The following is a 17630-nucleotide window of genomic DNA, read 5'->3' on the forward strand; positions in this document are numbered from 1 at the left end:
ACTTGAAACTCATCAGTTTGATGTCAGAGTTCGTGGTTAATCTGGAGTCGTGCAGCAGAGGAAACAGAGCAGCTGCTGAGAATGTAACTGCAGTCACAGGGAGACTGAAGAAAAGACATTCATAATAAAGCTTAAAAATAAAGTCATTTGCTTTGTTCATGCTGGCCCACATATACCAATACACTAAATGTAATCTATTGTTATACAGAGTTTAGGCTAAAAGCTCCAAATGCTGAAATCTGTGGCCTGCAGCTGTTCTTCCCCTCCCACTTCTTCCTCTGACTGCACCAAGCCACACTGGAGCTACTACACTTCCTCCTCTTCCTTTCTACTCCTTCCACTCATCCTCCCTCCCCTCAGCACTCCCTAAGCTGGGGGGAAAAAAAAAAAAAAAAAAAAAAAAAAGTTCCTCCTGGTTTTTTAGCCTTAAAAGGGCAGAAGCACACTGGATTTGGCAGGGCCCCCCCACCACCCCCAATTCCCTGGGCTCTGGTTACAGACAGGGAGGGGAGGAGGCAGGACGGACAGGGAAAGGGAAGGAAAGAGGCAGAAGGGGCGGAGGTCTGAAAGAAAGAAAAAAGGTGCAGGGAGTGAAAGTGCTGCATGGGACATTTTTATAAGGCTGCACTGACAGCAGCACACACTGAGGATGGGATGTGTTCATCTGAGTGAAGCAAGCAGAGAAAATGGCCTTGGACAAAAGGATGATCAGGAGGTGAGGGAGGACATGGGTACCATGTCAAATGATGGAACACAATACAAGCGTTTCCTGGAAACCGCTGAGAAGTACTATTAAAGTACTGATTATTCCCTCGATGACATCGTAATAAGAACAGTAACATAAGACATTATCTATGAAAAACAATGTGTCTGCTGTTTATGTGCAGTTTAAATGTGTGCTGGAAAAAGTGCTTGTTGAGTTTGAACATGAGGCATGGGGAGTTGTGGCAGTTTTCCAAATATGATGTAATGGAATAGCCAGAATACCTCTGGACTGAATGGGAACACACTCTGCTAATTCCAGGATCCACATGACCAACCCCCTCTGCCTGTGCAGACAGGAAGTTGTGCTAATGATAATGAGCTGGCAGGAAGTGATCTCTTTTGACCCAACTGAGTGGCTAAGAGCTTATCGCAGCCCGACCTGCATTCCTCTCTGCCCTCATCACCAAAGGCTCTCCTTTCCTTCATCGTCATGTTTCTGAAAGATTACATTTAAGATCATAACATCCGAACACAGCAGGCTAAACTGGTGAGTGAGCGTTCCCAGTGGAACTGTGCAGCACTCATGTTATGACCAAAACAGGAGTTTTCCGGGTTTTGGGAGTAGCTTAACTTCAAAAAGGAACCCACCGCTCGCTGAATTCTGCTTATTAACATGGTCCAAGTTTCAAATAGTTTTCCACCAAGCTGATAACTGATGCAGCCACAAGCATCAGTGTAGCTTCATATGTTGGCTAATGAGCAATAAGACTGAATGTGCCAGTTTGCTCCATCTAGCAGCTCAGGTGTCACTGCAGCCAGGAGAATCTGACTTTAACCAAGGAAACTTATCCATCTCCATCACATGGCTCTTTAAACACCTTCTCTTTGGTTAATGTCAGAGATCAACAACACTGGCTTAAATTGGCACCCATTTCCTCAGGTTATTTGTAGAGCCATGGTGCCACACTGTGTGGACATCCAAGTTGCAAAAGTAGAAACATGGCAGAGGGAAGTTAATGTTTGACAGTATGAAACTTAATTGTGCAAAATCACATATCTGTTGTATACAGCAATTACAAACATCTTTACGTGCTTTGATGTTTCCCAATCATCTAAGGAACACGTGCAAGCAGCACCTTACAGTTGTAACAAACTTCCTTAAATGCTTCATTGTCCTGGGATCACTTCTATAAAACTTTTCATTATCATGGGACAGCATAACAGGAGGGAGCAGCTGGCTATTACTACACAGGCGTCTGTCTCAACCTGCTTACCTCCACTACCAGCAGACACAAGGAAGCTGCAATTTATGAAGATGATTCCACACCAAGCCTGGAAGAGCTTGGCACAACATTCACTCATGCACCGTTTCTGCATTTTCTGCACAGGCTCAGTCAAGTTCATACAAAGCAGGGTTTCAAATCTGGGTTTGGCTGACGGGCTGGAACAGAGATGCTGCCGACATGATTATGATGGAGAATGAACCTCTGCACAAACAGAGGAATATTTGATGAGGACAACAAGTCTTAATCTGCTGAACAGCTAATGTTTGTTAAAGCTCCATTTCACTTAGACACAAATAGGATGAAGCTTGTACAAACATGGGTGTGATGAGGGCAGGGGAACAATCACTTACACCGTCTTTGCACAAGGATGCAACAGGAATTTCCTCACAACTAAAGATTTATACAGAAGATGCTTGTAAGATGTTCTATAGTCACAGCAAACTAAACGACTGCATGAGATGTGCTGTTGGATCACTGCTAACACCACTGCCTGCTGCTGGCAGCCTCTGTGACTGAACCCATGTTAGGTCTTTGGATTCATCAGTAGTCATGAGTCTGCTGCTGCTGCCAGATCATGTGGGGCTTTGTCAGAGAGATTACCTGTTAGGCTGGAGCCTGGTTACAGTGAAGTCTGGACTCTGTCACTGTGGCTGTATACCATGCTGGCCGAGCCGTGCAGGAACACGAGCGATGCGAACCACACATGCAAAGGCACCATGTTTACAGCTGAAGGAGCAAACAAGGTTTGGCAGGAAGAGTCTCCTTTAACCATTTATCTCCTGTGGATTTACTGTCAGCAGGCCCATTTGACAAGTTCTGTTTAAGTGAAAGCGACTCTTCTGGTTTGTCCTACAGACAAAACTCAAATGGTTCAGCAAAGATCAGAAAACGAGCTTTACAGGCATGTTTAGTGTCACAGTCACAACTAGGGCTGGGCCATATTATACCGTTCACGGTAATACCGGTATAATGTTAGGCAACGATAGGAAAATGAAATATCGCGATAGAATGGGAGTAAAACGCGCATGCGCAGTGCCTTTGTTTTCATACGCACATGGCCGATTGTTGAGTGAAACAGATGAACCAGAATTGGTTTGTAAAAATGGTGCAACTTCCGTGATGTGGAACTGGTTTGGTGTTTGTCCGTCAGATACACGACAAAGCACATTTTTTTTGCAGAACATGCAAGCGGCCGTTGTTATTGTCATATTTGTCGGACTAAGATGCTCTTAAATCTGGGAGTAATCTGGGTCCTAAACTCCGTATGCTTCAGATCAAACAACACTGCAGCGTCACTTAGAGTTAAAAACTGTCTAAATTCTTTAATCTTTAATAAAACGATCAGCATTGCTGCTTTACCAGGTGTAACTATAAAGTTTAACTTCCAGGCATCCATGAAAACAAAAGTCATTACATTTAACGGAGTTAGAAGTTAGCAGGAAGCTAGCGGAAGTTAGCTCGCTAGTTTCGCTAGTTACCTAAGCATGATATTGCATGTTCTGACAGAGATTTCTGAAAAAAATCAAACGTACAGCTCTGCTATCACTTCCAACATAAATGAAGACAGGAAACTAAACAGCAGTGACGTTTGTAGGGTTACTGAAGTTGGGCTAGCTAGTATATAATGATGTGCTACGTGATCGCTAGCGACACAGCTATGTTAGCATAACATAAACAGTGAAGCTGGAGGACGAACACTAACACTTTTCCACTTATAAAAGTTAACGTGAAGGTTCTTCATGGTTAGAGACAAATGCAATCGCATGGCAGGATGCTGTAAACGGACCAAACTTCAGTCAGGAGAACAACTGAGATAATCCATCCACAATACGAGGTTAGTCATTAATATACTGCAACAACATGGGAATAGAGCAGCTGCCAGAGAATTCAACATTAATTGATCAATGGCACAGAAGTGGAGGAAGCAAGAAGAATGAGTTTAATAAAGTTTGATTTATCTGACTGCTTTGTTTCGCTTAATGTGCCTTATAATCCCGTGCACCTTACGGTCCGAAAAATACGTACTGCACACTGCAGTTTAATGTTGCAAAGCACCTATTTTTAACTTCAGTGGATATTATACATGGTTGTGCTCAGGATCTCTCAGCCCATTTCTACTGGAAATGCCTTTTGGTTAAACTTTCAGCAAGGAATTTGCATTTGCACTGTTACATTTTTATAAAGCTTTAATGTACATAAAAACCAGCTTCTTGTTTAAGTGAAAATAAATGGAAGGTTGTCTTTTTGCGCTAGTAATGTTGTGGAGTTGTATTTTGTCTCGCATCAATTATATCGTTATCGCAAATTTTCAAATATATATCGTGATAAATATTTTTGGCCATAATCGCCCTGCTCTAGTCACAACCTACTGATGTCTGAACACACAAAGCAGAACTGACCATCTTTGCTTCACATTTCGTTTTTCAGAATATTTACATTGTTCCTGAAAAGTGATGATTTTTTAAACTTTACAGCCAAAGATGTGTAATAAGTCCATTTGACCAATATTATTATTGGTTAATAAATCTGGGAATCTTAGTCTGTTGCTGTAAGGTGGATTAAAAGACACACAGCATCTCTATGGGAGATTCTGCTAGACTGATTTTGTTAACCTTTCAGTAAAGTTAGCCTAAAGGGAAAAAAGAAAAACCATCAGACTAAAGCTGACACGCTGCTGGTCCCAGTGTTGCATTTCCTGTGCAAAGAAGAACATGACATATCTGTAAGAGGAGCGTTTGCCAAACAGCCTGGCTCAGCCGGTGAAGGAGAGCCCTTTGTAACAGAGCTCTGTACCGGTCGGCGGTCGGCCCTCTCCAGATACATCTCCTGCAGCCCATCCACGGAGCCTCTGCCTTTAAACCAGCAACATTAGTTTCAGCCTCTCTAATGTCGCCCTTCCCAAAAAGCAAAGTTCATTTATTTTACTGTCAGACTGAGGCAGCATGCTGAAAGGTGACAACCAATCTTTAGAGAGGTTCAAAAAGCTGACTGTAGAAACAGTGACACTTTCTGCTGCTGGTGCATCTCTCCTTCATTTTGTGTCAGAGTCAAAAATCTGGCATTAAAAAAAAAAATAAAATAAAAAAAATGATTTGACAGAACAGAAATCCACTGATTGTTACAGCACGGTGTTTGTCAAATCGTGCTCTACCTGCTGCTGACATGCAGCCAGAGTCAGACATTTACATAAAAAAAGAAAAAATTCTTGAAATCCTGCTGATGCTGAAAATATCAGCTGTCAGAAAATACCAGAGTACCGAATATGATAGTTCTGTTTTCACAAAATGATTATCCCGTCTCTTATTTGTAGCCTGCACTCCATTAAATCCCTGTAATACTTCCCAGTTAGAGGCTTTGAGAGGGCGTGTACGAGAATGGGAGTTTGTGCTGACGTTCGCTCTTCATATTGAGAGCAGAGTGAAGCCCGAGTGAGAAAGACAGAATCTCACACATGAAAATCTCAAGCAAGCACAGTAGCCCAAAATAAGACTGTGGATAAGGACAGCCAATCAGAACAAAGTGGGCTTAAAGGGGGAGGAGTCGTTATTCCAGACAGAGCTACACCAAGGCCGTGTAGGAGATAACGGTTAATCACTCGGAGCTATTCTAGTTTTTATTCTTGGACTGAACAAGTTATAGGTCACGTACTGAACGTCTGTCGAGTTCAGTGAGGACACGTTTGCCTTTTCCTCCAGTGCAGCGCTGTAAAATAAGAAACACTGGACACCTGCGTCTCTGGGGTTGGATGGACTGCTCCACAACACACACACACACACACACAGCTGTTATTTGGAAACTGTTGCATTTTCAGTAAATGAGAAAAAGACAAGTGAAAAGAGAAATGAAAGAGGTGTGGCCATCAAGATGCAAGATGAAAGGAAACCTGATAAGTTATCAGCGAGAAAATATGCTGAAAACCCAAACTGGGCAAAGAACAACAAGAATAAAGCCCAGAGAAGCAGAGAGCATGTGCATCACACTGAAGAGATGTCAGTTTGGCAATTTGTGGTGAGCCTTGCTGCCTGGGTGTGTCCACTTTCTGCAATGAAAGGAGGAAGTAAAAGAAAAGCAGGCTCCTCTCTCATCTTCAGATGAAATGAGTCAAAGAGCAGCTAAGGATGAGTGAGTCAGCAGGAGGAACAAACAGAGGCTCACTCGTGCTTCGCCCTAAATACCAGCAAAGCACTGCTTTCAGTAAAACACAAACTGCTGCATGTATTGAGAAAATGAGGGTGATGTGTGTGAAGAGTGTATCAGATGTGTACTTTAAAATTGTCAACCGCAATTTCTGCAGCAGCACCTCCCAAATTTAGAGCCACCCATCGTCTCCCCTGCAGAGCAGCTGGAGGCAGGAGCGTGTTCATGGAAACCAAGTGAGCCAGACACCAGAGATGACAAAGACCCACTCATGTCTGAGTCCCAGAGCTATCACGCATTTCCACCCACAGACTCTGTAGATAACACTGTTACAGACTGTCTTTACTCCAGGTGATGAGGCAGCATTGCATTTGCTCTTACAGACCCTGCATAATGAACTATAGTGAGGACTCAGCTGTGTGACATCTGCACTGTTCTGGGAGAAATATGAGAAAGCAGAACATCAGTAGCGCTGTGAGCAGGCATGCAGCTGCATGTAGGCAGAGCCAATTCAAACTTTATGTCTGCTGCAGTCCAGCACCAGCCCAAGCTCTCCCCACCACATCAACACACACAGTAGGTCTGGGGCAGGCCCACAGAGCGTGGCTCTCACAGGCCCGGCCGGCTCAGGCGGTTGAAAACACCCCACCCACCGACCCCACAGCACAGTCAGACCCCCTCCTCCCAAAACAATCGGCCTCAAACCTGAACAGACCGAGACAAAAGCCCTGCGCCCCCGGTCACCCGAGGGAGACGCCTGCTGCCTCACTGAAAACCCTTTCAGAAATGCTGGTGCGCGTTTAAACACTTCTGTTACAGAAAATATTCTAGTGGGCTCCATAACTGGTTTTCCTGCGCCCCACGGTCGTGGGCTGCTCTTAAAATGATCACCATTTACTACAGTGCAATCAAATGTGACCACTTCTTTAGGAACAGCAAACATTTCCAGAAGCCTGTTGGAGTAAAGCTGGATCAATCACGCGTCCTGGCACTCACACACACTTATCGGACCCACCTATGGACACCAGCTTGATGTTTTCCTTGTCCAGGAACTCCAGAGCCACCGACACGTTCTCCAGCTGCATCTGGCGAAAGGTGGGCCTCTGGTTGTACTTTCGGAACATTTTCTTCTGAGACAGGACCTCCAGGAGCCCGATGAGCCGCAGCCCGTCGCTGAGATCCGTCTGCAGGTTGCCGATCCTCTTGTTGACGCATTTCAGGTGTTCGTTACACCAGCGGGTGAAAGTGTTCTGCTGTATCTTCTTCCACGGCGCATCCTCGGCCAGGTCTTTCTCTGTAGCGGGCATTTCTGCGTCCTTGTCCGCGGAGAGAGCGTTTGGAGCGGGCGCGGCGCTCTGGTGGAGCCGGGGGTGGGAACCACTCATTTTTATGGTCTCGGCTGTCTCCTGGTTCGCTGGCTTCTCTTTTTTTCCTTCGCCCTGGGTGGAGTCTTCTCAATCTTCCCTTTCTCACTTTCTAGCTCTGTTTGTGGAGAAAAGAAAAAGAGAGCAGAGAACAGTTACTAACAGCCTAGAGACACAAGTTTCGCAAAGAAAGTAGGCGGCTGAGGACGGAAAGGGACGAGTCAGCTTCATTATCCGTGTTACAATCAGAAAAAAAAGGGGAAACAAATACGAAGAATGGTATTTAGCCCCGTTAGACTGTGTCCCAAACTTATGCCTGGCTCAGCTAAGGAAACCCAAATGTCCTGTGTTGGGGCGGTTGAGGTGTAAGAAACCTGAAACTTGTTCACATTCTAACTTTACGCCATGTTTAACAGCAAACGAGCATCTCGCTAATTTTACTACCGAGTTTAACTCATTGCAGTCAGAACAGCTGCTCTGTGTTTGAACATTTAGCCATTTTTAACGAAGACAGTCAGCGGTGTCCAGAGAAAGAGCTCCGGGCTGACAGAAACCTCAAGCTGCAGCTTCAAGTCAGAAGTACGAGTAGTCTGAGAGTCATTGTTCGGTTTGTCCTCCGCTGAAGCACCTTTGTAAACAGGCTCCTGTCTGAAGCTAACAGTCATGGGTACATTAAACTGTCCCCAAACTAATGGACAGCGCTGGCTACACCAGGACAAACACCAATGATCATAACCATCAGGCCACAACGTGCCGGCAGTATTGTGTGGAGGAAACAACGACTGTGATGTCACTGAAAAATCAGAAAGCAGTGAAATTACCTCCGTAGTCTTTGTAATGTCTTCATGTGTGTTTGTCAAAGACTGTCCTTATCCTGGACCTCCTAGCGTCCCAGTGTGGGACTATGTGACAGTTTGCACACCGTTAGTTCCTCCTGTGGGTTTCACCTGCTCCCTTCTTTGACCTGCCCTCATTAGAGCCTGAGTGATTTCACCTGCTCAGCCTCAGCTGTTGTTTCCTTCTGTGTTTTAGCTCCTTTTTACTTGTTATTAAAGTTTTTATTTGAATACCTGCAACTTTGTTTCTGTCCGTGTGTGCTTTGAACTGTATCACTGTGTCACATATGATAACCTTATGTTTGTCTCACACCTGGTTGTGCTCCTGTCTGAGTTTCCAAAATGGTTTCAGACAGCAAACAAGTTTAGCTGAATCTAACTAGCATTATTGCTATAGCTCCCCCCAAATAAATCCAATAATCAATGCTGTTATTATGATTCAAATTTACAAAGTACAGCTGCTCTGTAAGCTGCAGTGGAGTGTTTCTGACTGTACGTCTTCTAAGTTTTCTCTGCAGTTTTTTGCTGTTTTTAAAAATGAAGCTTAATGGTGCCATAAAGTTAAAACTCTTAATATTGTCATCTTAATTCAGTTTTTACAAATACCCACAAGTATTTCCTTCGAGGACATAACCCCCCCGGACCTTTATCCCTAATGCTATGCTGTGGCTACAGAAGCAGAGGGGCTGTTTTCAGAGCTCGACAAACAGATTTTCCAGCAGACGTACTGCACGGTCCCTGTGAGGATATGAGCTCATCTTGTGCTCGGGGTCCCAGGCGAAGTAAATATTTAAGCTATCTGGAAGGATAAGCAGATCAGAGACTCACTGTTGTTTGTTTGTGTGCGTTGGAATGCATTCAGTGTTGTTCAACTTTCCTTTTTTGTGCAAGCATGGACAGTGTGCTTATTTGTGCATTTGAGCGCACAGTGTGAACCTCTGCCTTCGTCTGTGTGTGACATCACTGTGCTGTGTGTGCAGCCCCGTCAGTAAAGACAGGACTGTGGACCAGTGTGCTGTACTGGCCCAGCAGCGTGATCACAGATCAGCTATGTGCTCTACACTAACACATGTTAGGCTAATGATGAAGTCTGATAAGAGCCTGGATCGACTGTTTTCATCACTTTGTCTTCTGCATTGGAGACACGTGCTGATTGCTCTTTTTAGGATTACCAAAAAAATATGATGGCCAATATTATAACGAAGCATCAAGCAAGCTTTGAGGTGAACAGTTGGCAGCTGTCAGCCTGGCATGGTGAGGTACTATACTGGTCACCAAGGAAGCTTACAGTTTCTCACCAGCTCCATGCACGCTGCTCTGTGACTGCTTTGACCTTCAGAGGTAAGGAAGTAAGCTGATGGCCAAAACTGTTCTTCCTCTAATGGGCACAGTCTCGAAAAGCTCGTCCCTCCACACAGTTTGCTTGATTTCATAATAGAAATAAACACCATCACAGCCTGGTGATGGAGGTCTCTATAGTGCTAGTTTCTTTCATAAAAACTGTACAGTGGGTAGATCTGATCCATTTACATTTTGTTAAGTGTTAAATCAGACGTGGGTAATCCACTGGTGTGCTGGCACGGGCAGATACCTGTGAATGGGACGTGTTGACTATGTGCTCTGGTGTCTTTTAAGCATTTTTAAGGGATCATCTAACAAAAAAAGATCTTTGCTGATGATTCGCGATGTTGCTGCTCCACTTTTTTTCACCTCACCAGCAGATATGCGTGCCTGCGCATTGCAGTGATGCAGTTCATGTATGCAACTGTCTAACCAACCGTACTAACCATAGCTGATAACTTAGCAGTCCACTTAGCAGTCTGATGCAAATATGCTTCTAAAATGACTCGTTCTTATATAGCGCTTTTGTACTCTTCTGAGTACTCAAAGCGCTTTACACAACTTGTGTATTCACCCAAGCACATTTTTCTAGGTGCTTTCTAAGTAACATTCACACACACTCATGCAATTTGGGGTCAGTATCTTGCCTAAGGATATTTGGCATGCAGACTAGGGGAAGCCAGGAATCGAACCACCAACCTTCCAATCAGTAGATCGGAAGGTACCACCTGAGCTACAGCCAAGCTATAACATGAAAGCTCTGTGCTTTATGCCATCAGATGGGTGCTTCTTGTGGTTTTTGAATGAAATTATCTGACAAATAATAAGTCTGTACCACTGTTGTGGTGCAGTGCAATGTGTCAGAGGTTTTTGTTAGTCCACTCCTTCACATACAACTTATGGTTGAAGCTTGCTAAACAGGCTTGTTACTATTAGTTGGGAACTGGGCACTTCACCCTTTAAAGGTGAGTTTAAATATGGCCACTTTTGGCTCCTCAAAGCAAAAGGCATCATGGTGGTGGCCAAAAGTCTAAAGTACAGCATTCACATTCACATAAATAAGATACGGACATATTAGCAACTTATTTCCAAAGTGTGACCAGCAGGACTGAACAGGACGTTTGATGAACTACCAGATTTGTAGCTCAGTGGTTTCTGTTGCTTTGTAGTGTCCAACATCTGATTATGTATTCTAAGCAGGACGTCAGTATTATCTGTGTACCCTGACCTTTAAATTCCTTTTTTTCCTGTGAGTAACACACCAGCAGTAGCTCTACAGATGGGCTTGGATGTGACTCTGCAGCTTTTTGACTAAATAAGGAGTTCAGTGCCAGGAGCCAAAGTGCGGCCAGCAGCCATCAAGAATGCTTGGCCTTTGTGTGTGTGTGTGTGTGTGTGTGTGTGTGTGTGTGTGTCTGGTCAAAGGAGAATCTGAAGAATGCTCTTCACCCCCATAACAACCATGGAGCCTCCAGACTTAATAACACCCCAATAAAAGCGTCCCGTTAATGCTACACACACCGAGTGGCACCAGCATGCTTCTATCATCCTGTGGTCACTTAAAGAATCGAACGATACAATTAGATCGTTTTGGTTTAATTGTGTAATTCACATCATTTTACAGTGTGCAATGTGCGACAACAGTGGCAGAGCAGAAAACAGGCCAAATAAACACAATGTACCAGAAAGAAGAAGTGAATAGATGCTTGGAGTGGAAAGGCTTGGAGGGGGGTAATCTGTGGTTTGTTCATGCCAGAGAGCTCAATGAAGTTCTGCCTGGAAGTAAGTGAAAGCCGAGAAAGCTGGCAGAATATCCAGCACATATAGAGGCCTATTGTTCCAGAGGAATTTAGAAAATAAACAGGAGACAACACGCAGGGCGGGACGGCAAGAGCTCACCAAGGCAAGACTGAGCTCTCTCGCTTGTCCTTTGTCTCCCCCTAGCATTTGATTATGGTACTACACTTCTCTGTCCTGGAAGTGTTCCAATTATTTGCTTTTTGGACGTATCCACTTTTTATACTGATTGTTGTGACATCATCACTGAGTTCAAATGTACAGCAGCCTCCTCTGCTGAGTGCTGTTGAGGACTTTGCCACCACCACACAAATTTAATTAGAAAATCACTTAAAATCACTTCATTAAAGTGCCCAAAAGCTGCATCAGTGTTAATCTAACTAATGCTTCAAGACAGACTGAAAAATGTGTCATTCAAGCTTCTTACCCACACATCAGGACCTCAGTTTAGACTCTAAGCTCAAAGACAATAAGGTAAGAACATGAATGAGTGCTGTAAAAACACAACCTGACCACGTCAGTGTTGAGAAAGGATTTCAGTGAGCCAAATCCAACAGAAGGTTGCAGAACTAAATGTGGCACTGTTATTCTCTGCTTGTGCAGGAGGCCTCCAGCCAAAGACCTCATTCCCTGAATCGGCCGAGACGAAACCCAGAGGCTGTAGTGCTAAGACAGAGGTACGAGTGAAGACCTGAGAGATGAAAACCACTGATTTATGGAACAAATAGAAGAAGGGAAGAGCTTCGGATGTCTTGTAGTATTTTTCATCAAATAGTCAAATGTGAAATCTATCGACCTGTCTATGGGGCATGGTATATATGTGTGTGTGTGTGTGTGTGCATGCGTGTTTGTGTGTGTGCGTGTGTGTGTCTTCATACAAATATCGAATATAAGCTCTAGTCCACAGAAAGGTGTCGACTCAGTCTCCACTTGAGTGAATCTTATATAGCTGTATAGCACCAGCCTGTCCCAGCTTCAGCTTCTCATCATTTACCCCACCCAATCAGCCACAAGATGTGAGCAGAGCAAAACTCAGCACAGGAAATGTAACACTGCACGCGATAACACTGCCAGCCACATTACATGCAAGACAGTGTGGAGACAGCCAGTCAGAAGCAGAGATTACACCTAAATTATGGTTTTCCCCTCCAGTTTCTGTAGACAGTGTGGTAACGGTGGCACTTGTTAGCTGAAAGTAGGACAAGACATGTCAAATAAGGACACGTTTGATTGAGATGTTTACATCAGATGAACCACACCAGCATCCTCTTTTGTCTTCACAGTATATACATCTTTATATTTATGAGAGAGAGGCAGAAATCCAGTCAGTCTGAGTAGTACCACATTTGCCTGGTGTTTGTCTGCATGCAGGTGAATCCATTTGTAAATCATAAGAGGAAGTTATAAGCCTCGAAAGCATCAACAGTTTAGCTTTCATTGTCCTTTTTTAGTTGGCGTTGCAAATACTAATAGCTGCACAGAACAGGAAGTCTTTGGCCTGACATCTGTGGTGTGCTGGCTACACCTGACCCAAACAGCGGCTACTGACCCCGCCGCTAAGCCATGCTAGGGGAGGCATGCTAGGGGAGGCATGCTAGGACAGCCATGCTAGAACAGCCATGCTAGGACAGCCATAGGTCCTCAAACTGTGGAAAAGCTAACTCGCTTAGCTTAATACCTCTCATTTTAGTGGATTTAATTGGATCTTTGCCTTTAAACAACTTTTTTAACAAAAACAAATGTATCTATAGATACCTATAGAAAAACTTTCTGAAAGTTGATTAAATATAAAGACAGTGGGTGGTATGCAGAAGTCTTAAGCTGCCACTCACTGGATATATTTTGCTAGGAAATTAACTGAGACATCTGAAAGTGAACATATATAGAAACACAGTATATGAGACAAAACCTGAGAATCCTAACGAGCTTGGAAGGCAATATTTGGTGTGATCAGCTTTATTCAACACAGTCTGAACTCTCTTATTCAAGCCTTCTGTGATTTCCTTAAGTAGTATTTAGGAGTAGTTTCTTGGGGGACGTTTCAAAGTCTTCTTTACAAACCGAATGCTGTTCAAGGTGACCCCACGTTTCTTCAATAATGCTGAAGTCTGGAGCCCAGTCCACCACTGTGTATTTCTCTGTTCAGCTTTGCTTTTACTTTGTTGACAGTGTGTTTGGGATCGCATGCTGAAAAATTAAGCTGTTGCTAATCGGATGCTTTCCAGATGGAATTGCATGATGGATCAACATCTGATGGTAAGGAGCCAGACATTCTTCTCTTTAAAAAAGACCCTAAGTCTGGACCACCAGTCCCAAACCATGACAGAGCCTCCACCATGTGTGACAGACATCTGTAGACACTCACTGTAGTATTTCAAAATCATGGTCATCATCTCATCAAAGCTGTTTCCAATGATTTTTAGTCACGTTCTTGTGTAATTTAGCATAATTCAACCTTTAGAGTCATTTCCTTTATTCAAGAACGGCTTCTTAGTAACTACCCAAACGGTCCAGTGTCAGCTCTTTGCTGGATCTTTTCCTTTCTTAACGATATGACTATGACATACTTTTCATCTGCTGTATGTCGTTTTTCAGACCTGATACTTTTTTACCCTCCACTCATTTTTTTGTTTTGTTTAAGGCCACATAGCTCATCAGTTAGTTCAGAAACACCATTTGATTCCTGACCGAACTCTGTTTCCTGGATCTGCTACAGTGCCTAAAGATGGTTTAACAGATGAACAGCATTACAAATGAAAATGTTACTATGTGTTGTCACACACTGGTTCATTCTTAGCTGCCTTTTTTATGCCTGATTGAATCATAGGTCACAGTGAAATGGCTTAGAAAAGGTCAGGCACAAGGACTGGGCTGAAAATGAAAGACAAAGCAGCCAATGCCCACACACTAACATCTGAGACGTACTCCCTTAAGGACCACTTTAAAAAGATCACAAAAAACAAAATCGAATAAAATGTGGGGGTGGCTCGAGACTTTTACTGTAGGCCTTATCTAACCATAATATTTTTGCATGAAAAACACCAAGTCTGCATACATTTTTCTGTTTTAGGGAATTTAAGTTTTAATATGTCATCGAGTTTGCATTCACATGGCAAAAGCTAAACTTTTAAATTTGCTGTAGAGAGGGGGGGGGGGGGGGGGTTGATTTCATTTAAATCACACATGTTGTATGTGACAATTAGTAACCAGTAAAAACCAAGTAAAGGTGATGTGTCTGATACAGGTCAGCTGAGGAGCTCAGAGTTTGTGTAGAGCACAGGAAGCCCACAGTCCTCCACAGCGCTTTAGATGAAAGCTCAGTAGGAATGTTATGACCTCACCGTAAAATCACCTGCCAGAAAAGCTTTAAAAAAAACTGGTTACATTTAAGAACAAAAGAGGCGCATTCAGGTCCTGCAGCCTCATCACCAAACAACCATCATGACAGCACTTTTCTGTTTTTGGAAGCTTACTGGTGAAGTGGACATGACTGTCTGGACTGGACTTAGATTATCTCCTACACTCTGCCATGAACTGAAAAGAACGTTTGTGTTTATATAACTGTATATAATATGTCTATAGGCAACAGTTAGTTCTTTAGAGGCTTCTTGCAAATGCTAAGTGAAAGGACACTGCCACACTGTAAACTGGACTTGGATCGGAGCGTTCAGTTTGCTTCATCACAACTTATAAATAGTAAAGTACTGATACATAGATGTAAGCCTCCCAGTCTTCCAGTGGCATGTGTTAATGCTGTTGCAGTTTAATCTGCAAATGATGTCAAGAACAGCAGAGCTGAAACTAAAGAGAAATGCTGCCTTGCTTGTATGGTTATTAAATGTGGATAAATGAAGTGTAACGAAGGTCATGCTGTCCTTGAACATGGGAGCTGCGTGAAAGCTTTCCTCCCATCTGGCCACACTTTGAGAAGCCGCTGACCATAAGAACCAAAACATGTTGCAATGATGTGCATCAGGTGTTGGCACTCAATGAAACTGAAGCTTTATTATGATTATTACCGACTGACTGACAAATACTTGGCAGGCATCTTTTTGATAATTGCCAGACTCATTATTTTTATGTTTTCATCGATCAGTTTTCCTATGCCAGCTATCACAGGATGAAAGGTGTGGTCCACTAGGAGGGGTCTAACCTTCACACTGCATAACTTATCGTTTCTTTTCCTTATTTTGAGAATTAGATGATCATCCAGCTGTGTTTCTGAAATGTGTTACGTGAAAATTCAACCATTCTTCTGAACAATATCCAGATTAGATCAAATGAGTCGAGACTGGAAGGAATAATTATTTCAAGAGAGAGTAAACTCTGGGACAGGTGCACTTTTAGAGCTGACTTTGCCGTTTCGAGTCTTCAGTCGGGCTGCTGTCAGTGGATCGCTGATACTTCGGGGGGTCAACACTTGGGTCATTTTCAAACGTCCTCAACGTAAAGTGGACCGGGCGGCGCGCGTGCTCTTGCGGTTTCCCGCTCCCGGCGGCGGAGGGCGCACGCGGCCACCACTTGCCCCCCCGGTAAAACAGCACCAGTGGCCGCGGATGACCTTATTTGGTGTGGAACCCCTAATTGTAACACCGGGGAGTCCGCTGCTGCGGTGCACGCGCGCAAAAACCAGCAAATAAAGTTTACACGCAGGAACAGCGTGGGGCTAATCGTGGACCACCAGGGCAGCCAAGCCCCAAGCGCACCCAGTGAACCTCCTTCAAAGTTTAACAGGAAAACCCATTCACCGCACCCGCGGCAGAAGCAGCGGACACTCACGGCTGAGCCTCTCCAGCCCGCTGCAAACATACCCACGGAGCTGACACAGAAAACTTCAGCACACATGCCACGCAGGAAGCCTCACAGTGTGAGAGGAGCCTCCTCACATCGGGACCGAACTCACCTGTGTGCTGGAGCCTGTGATCTTCAGTCGTCTGTGTGTGCGTCCTCCGCCTCTCTGTCCGCTCCGTCTGCGCGCAGATGTTGCTGTGGTCACAGAGGGTGTGTTTATGTGTGTGTGTGTCCGTACCGAAGTCCCGGAGCTCCCTCCCCACGCTCAGTCCCGGTGGGGGGAAATGGGTGTATTGGTACTGGTGGCGCAAAAGAAAAGAAAGAGATAGTCCCTCTGCTCTTTTTCTCTTTTCTACCTCCACCTCTCGATCCCCCTCTCTCTCTCTGTCTGCACCGTGAGAGCCTTAATTGGTAAACGGGTAAAGCATCAGAGGTGCTGGGGGTGTTACTCTCTCTCTCTCTCTGTCTCTCGCTGTCTGCCTTTTTTACTTGGTGACGTCACGACCGCGCCTGGATTTTATAGGTATGATGTCACCGGTCTGTGCTCTGCTCTCATCTCATCCACTTTTATTGTATGCTGGTGTGTGTGTGTGAGTGCGTGTGTGTGTGTCTGTGTGTGTGTACGTGTGTGTGAGTATGTCTGTGTGTGTCTGTGTGTGTGAGTGCGTGTGTGCGTGTCTGTGTGTGTGTCTGTGTGTGTGAGTGCGTGTGTGTGTGAGTATGTCTGTGTGTGTGAGTGCGTGTGTGTGTCTGTGTGAGTGTGTGTGTGAGTGTGTGTAAAGCTCCACATCCGTCTTGCCTGGTATTTCTGTGTGGTCATATGTCTTTCAGGCCCTGCTCTCTTTCCTTTTATCTGTTATTGTTAAGCGAGACTGAGGGAGCTGAGTTTCTCTGTCAGGTCCTGCTCTGACTCAACATGGGGAGGTTGTATGTGTATGTGTGAACACACACACACACACACACTGTGTTTCAGTGCTCTCCAGCTGAGCATTGGCTCAGGAAACAAGAATGTTCGGCCTCTGCTGTGCCCTCTACTCACAGTTCATCAGTCTGGAGGGAGGATGGACGGAAGGGGAGGAGGAGATAGAGAGGTTTAGGGAGGTGAAAGTGAGAGTGGAGTCAAGAACGGAGAGAGTGTATTATGTAGGGAACATTAGGAATATCTTTTAATAGTTTTCCTAAGCGTATTAGAACATGTTCTCCATCCATACATCAAGTTCACTTTCTTCCACTTATGTAAGTTCAGAGCCTGTCACAGCTGTCACAGTGGAAAAGGATATCTTCATGTATTAGGAGAAGTGTGATCTGCATAATGGTGGTATTTTCTCTATATTGTCTTCCTAGAAATGGAGTGTGAGAGAGGACAGGACCTA

The 17630-nt window shown here is 44.3% G+C and overlaps 1 protein-coding gene across 3 annotated transcripts in view; it reads right to left on the reverse strand.

The window, feature by feature from the left end:
- flna (filamin A, alpha (actin binding protein 280)) overlaps window positions 1–16663 on the reverse strand; it is a 43796-nt gene extending 27133 nt beyond the window's left edge. For all 3 annotated transcript variants that reach the window (XM_085444564.1, XM_085444563.1, XM_085444562.1), the window contains exons 1-2: window positions 16370–16663; window positions 7144–7610 (exon numbers count right to left, since the gene is read on the reverse strand). In XM_085444564.1, the coding sequence (XP_085300690.1) occupies window positions 7144–7513 (370 nt within the window). In that variant the 5' untranslated portion in view covers window positions 7514–7610; window positions 16370–16663. The remainder of the gene's footprint in view (window positions 1–7143; window positions 7611–16369) is intronic.
- Window positions 16664–17630: the final 967 nt, after the last annotated feature.

The sequence above is a fragment of the Copadichromis virginalis genome, linkage group LG20 (genome assembly GCF_057382275.1).
Source record: "Copadichromis virginalis isolate Kocher_CV1m ecotype Utaka linkage group LG20, C_Virginalis_male_GT1.1, whole genome shotgun sequence".
Classification (NCBI taxonomy): domain Eukaryota; kingdom Metazoa; phylum Chordata; class Actinopteri; order Cichliformes; family Cichlidae; genus Copadichromis; species Copadichromis virginalis.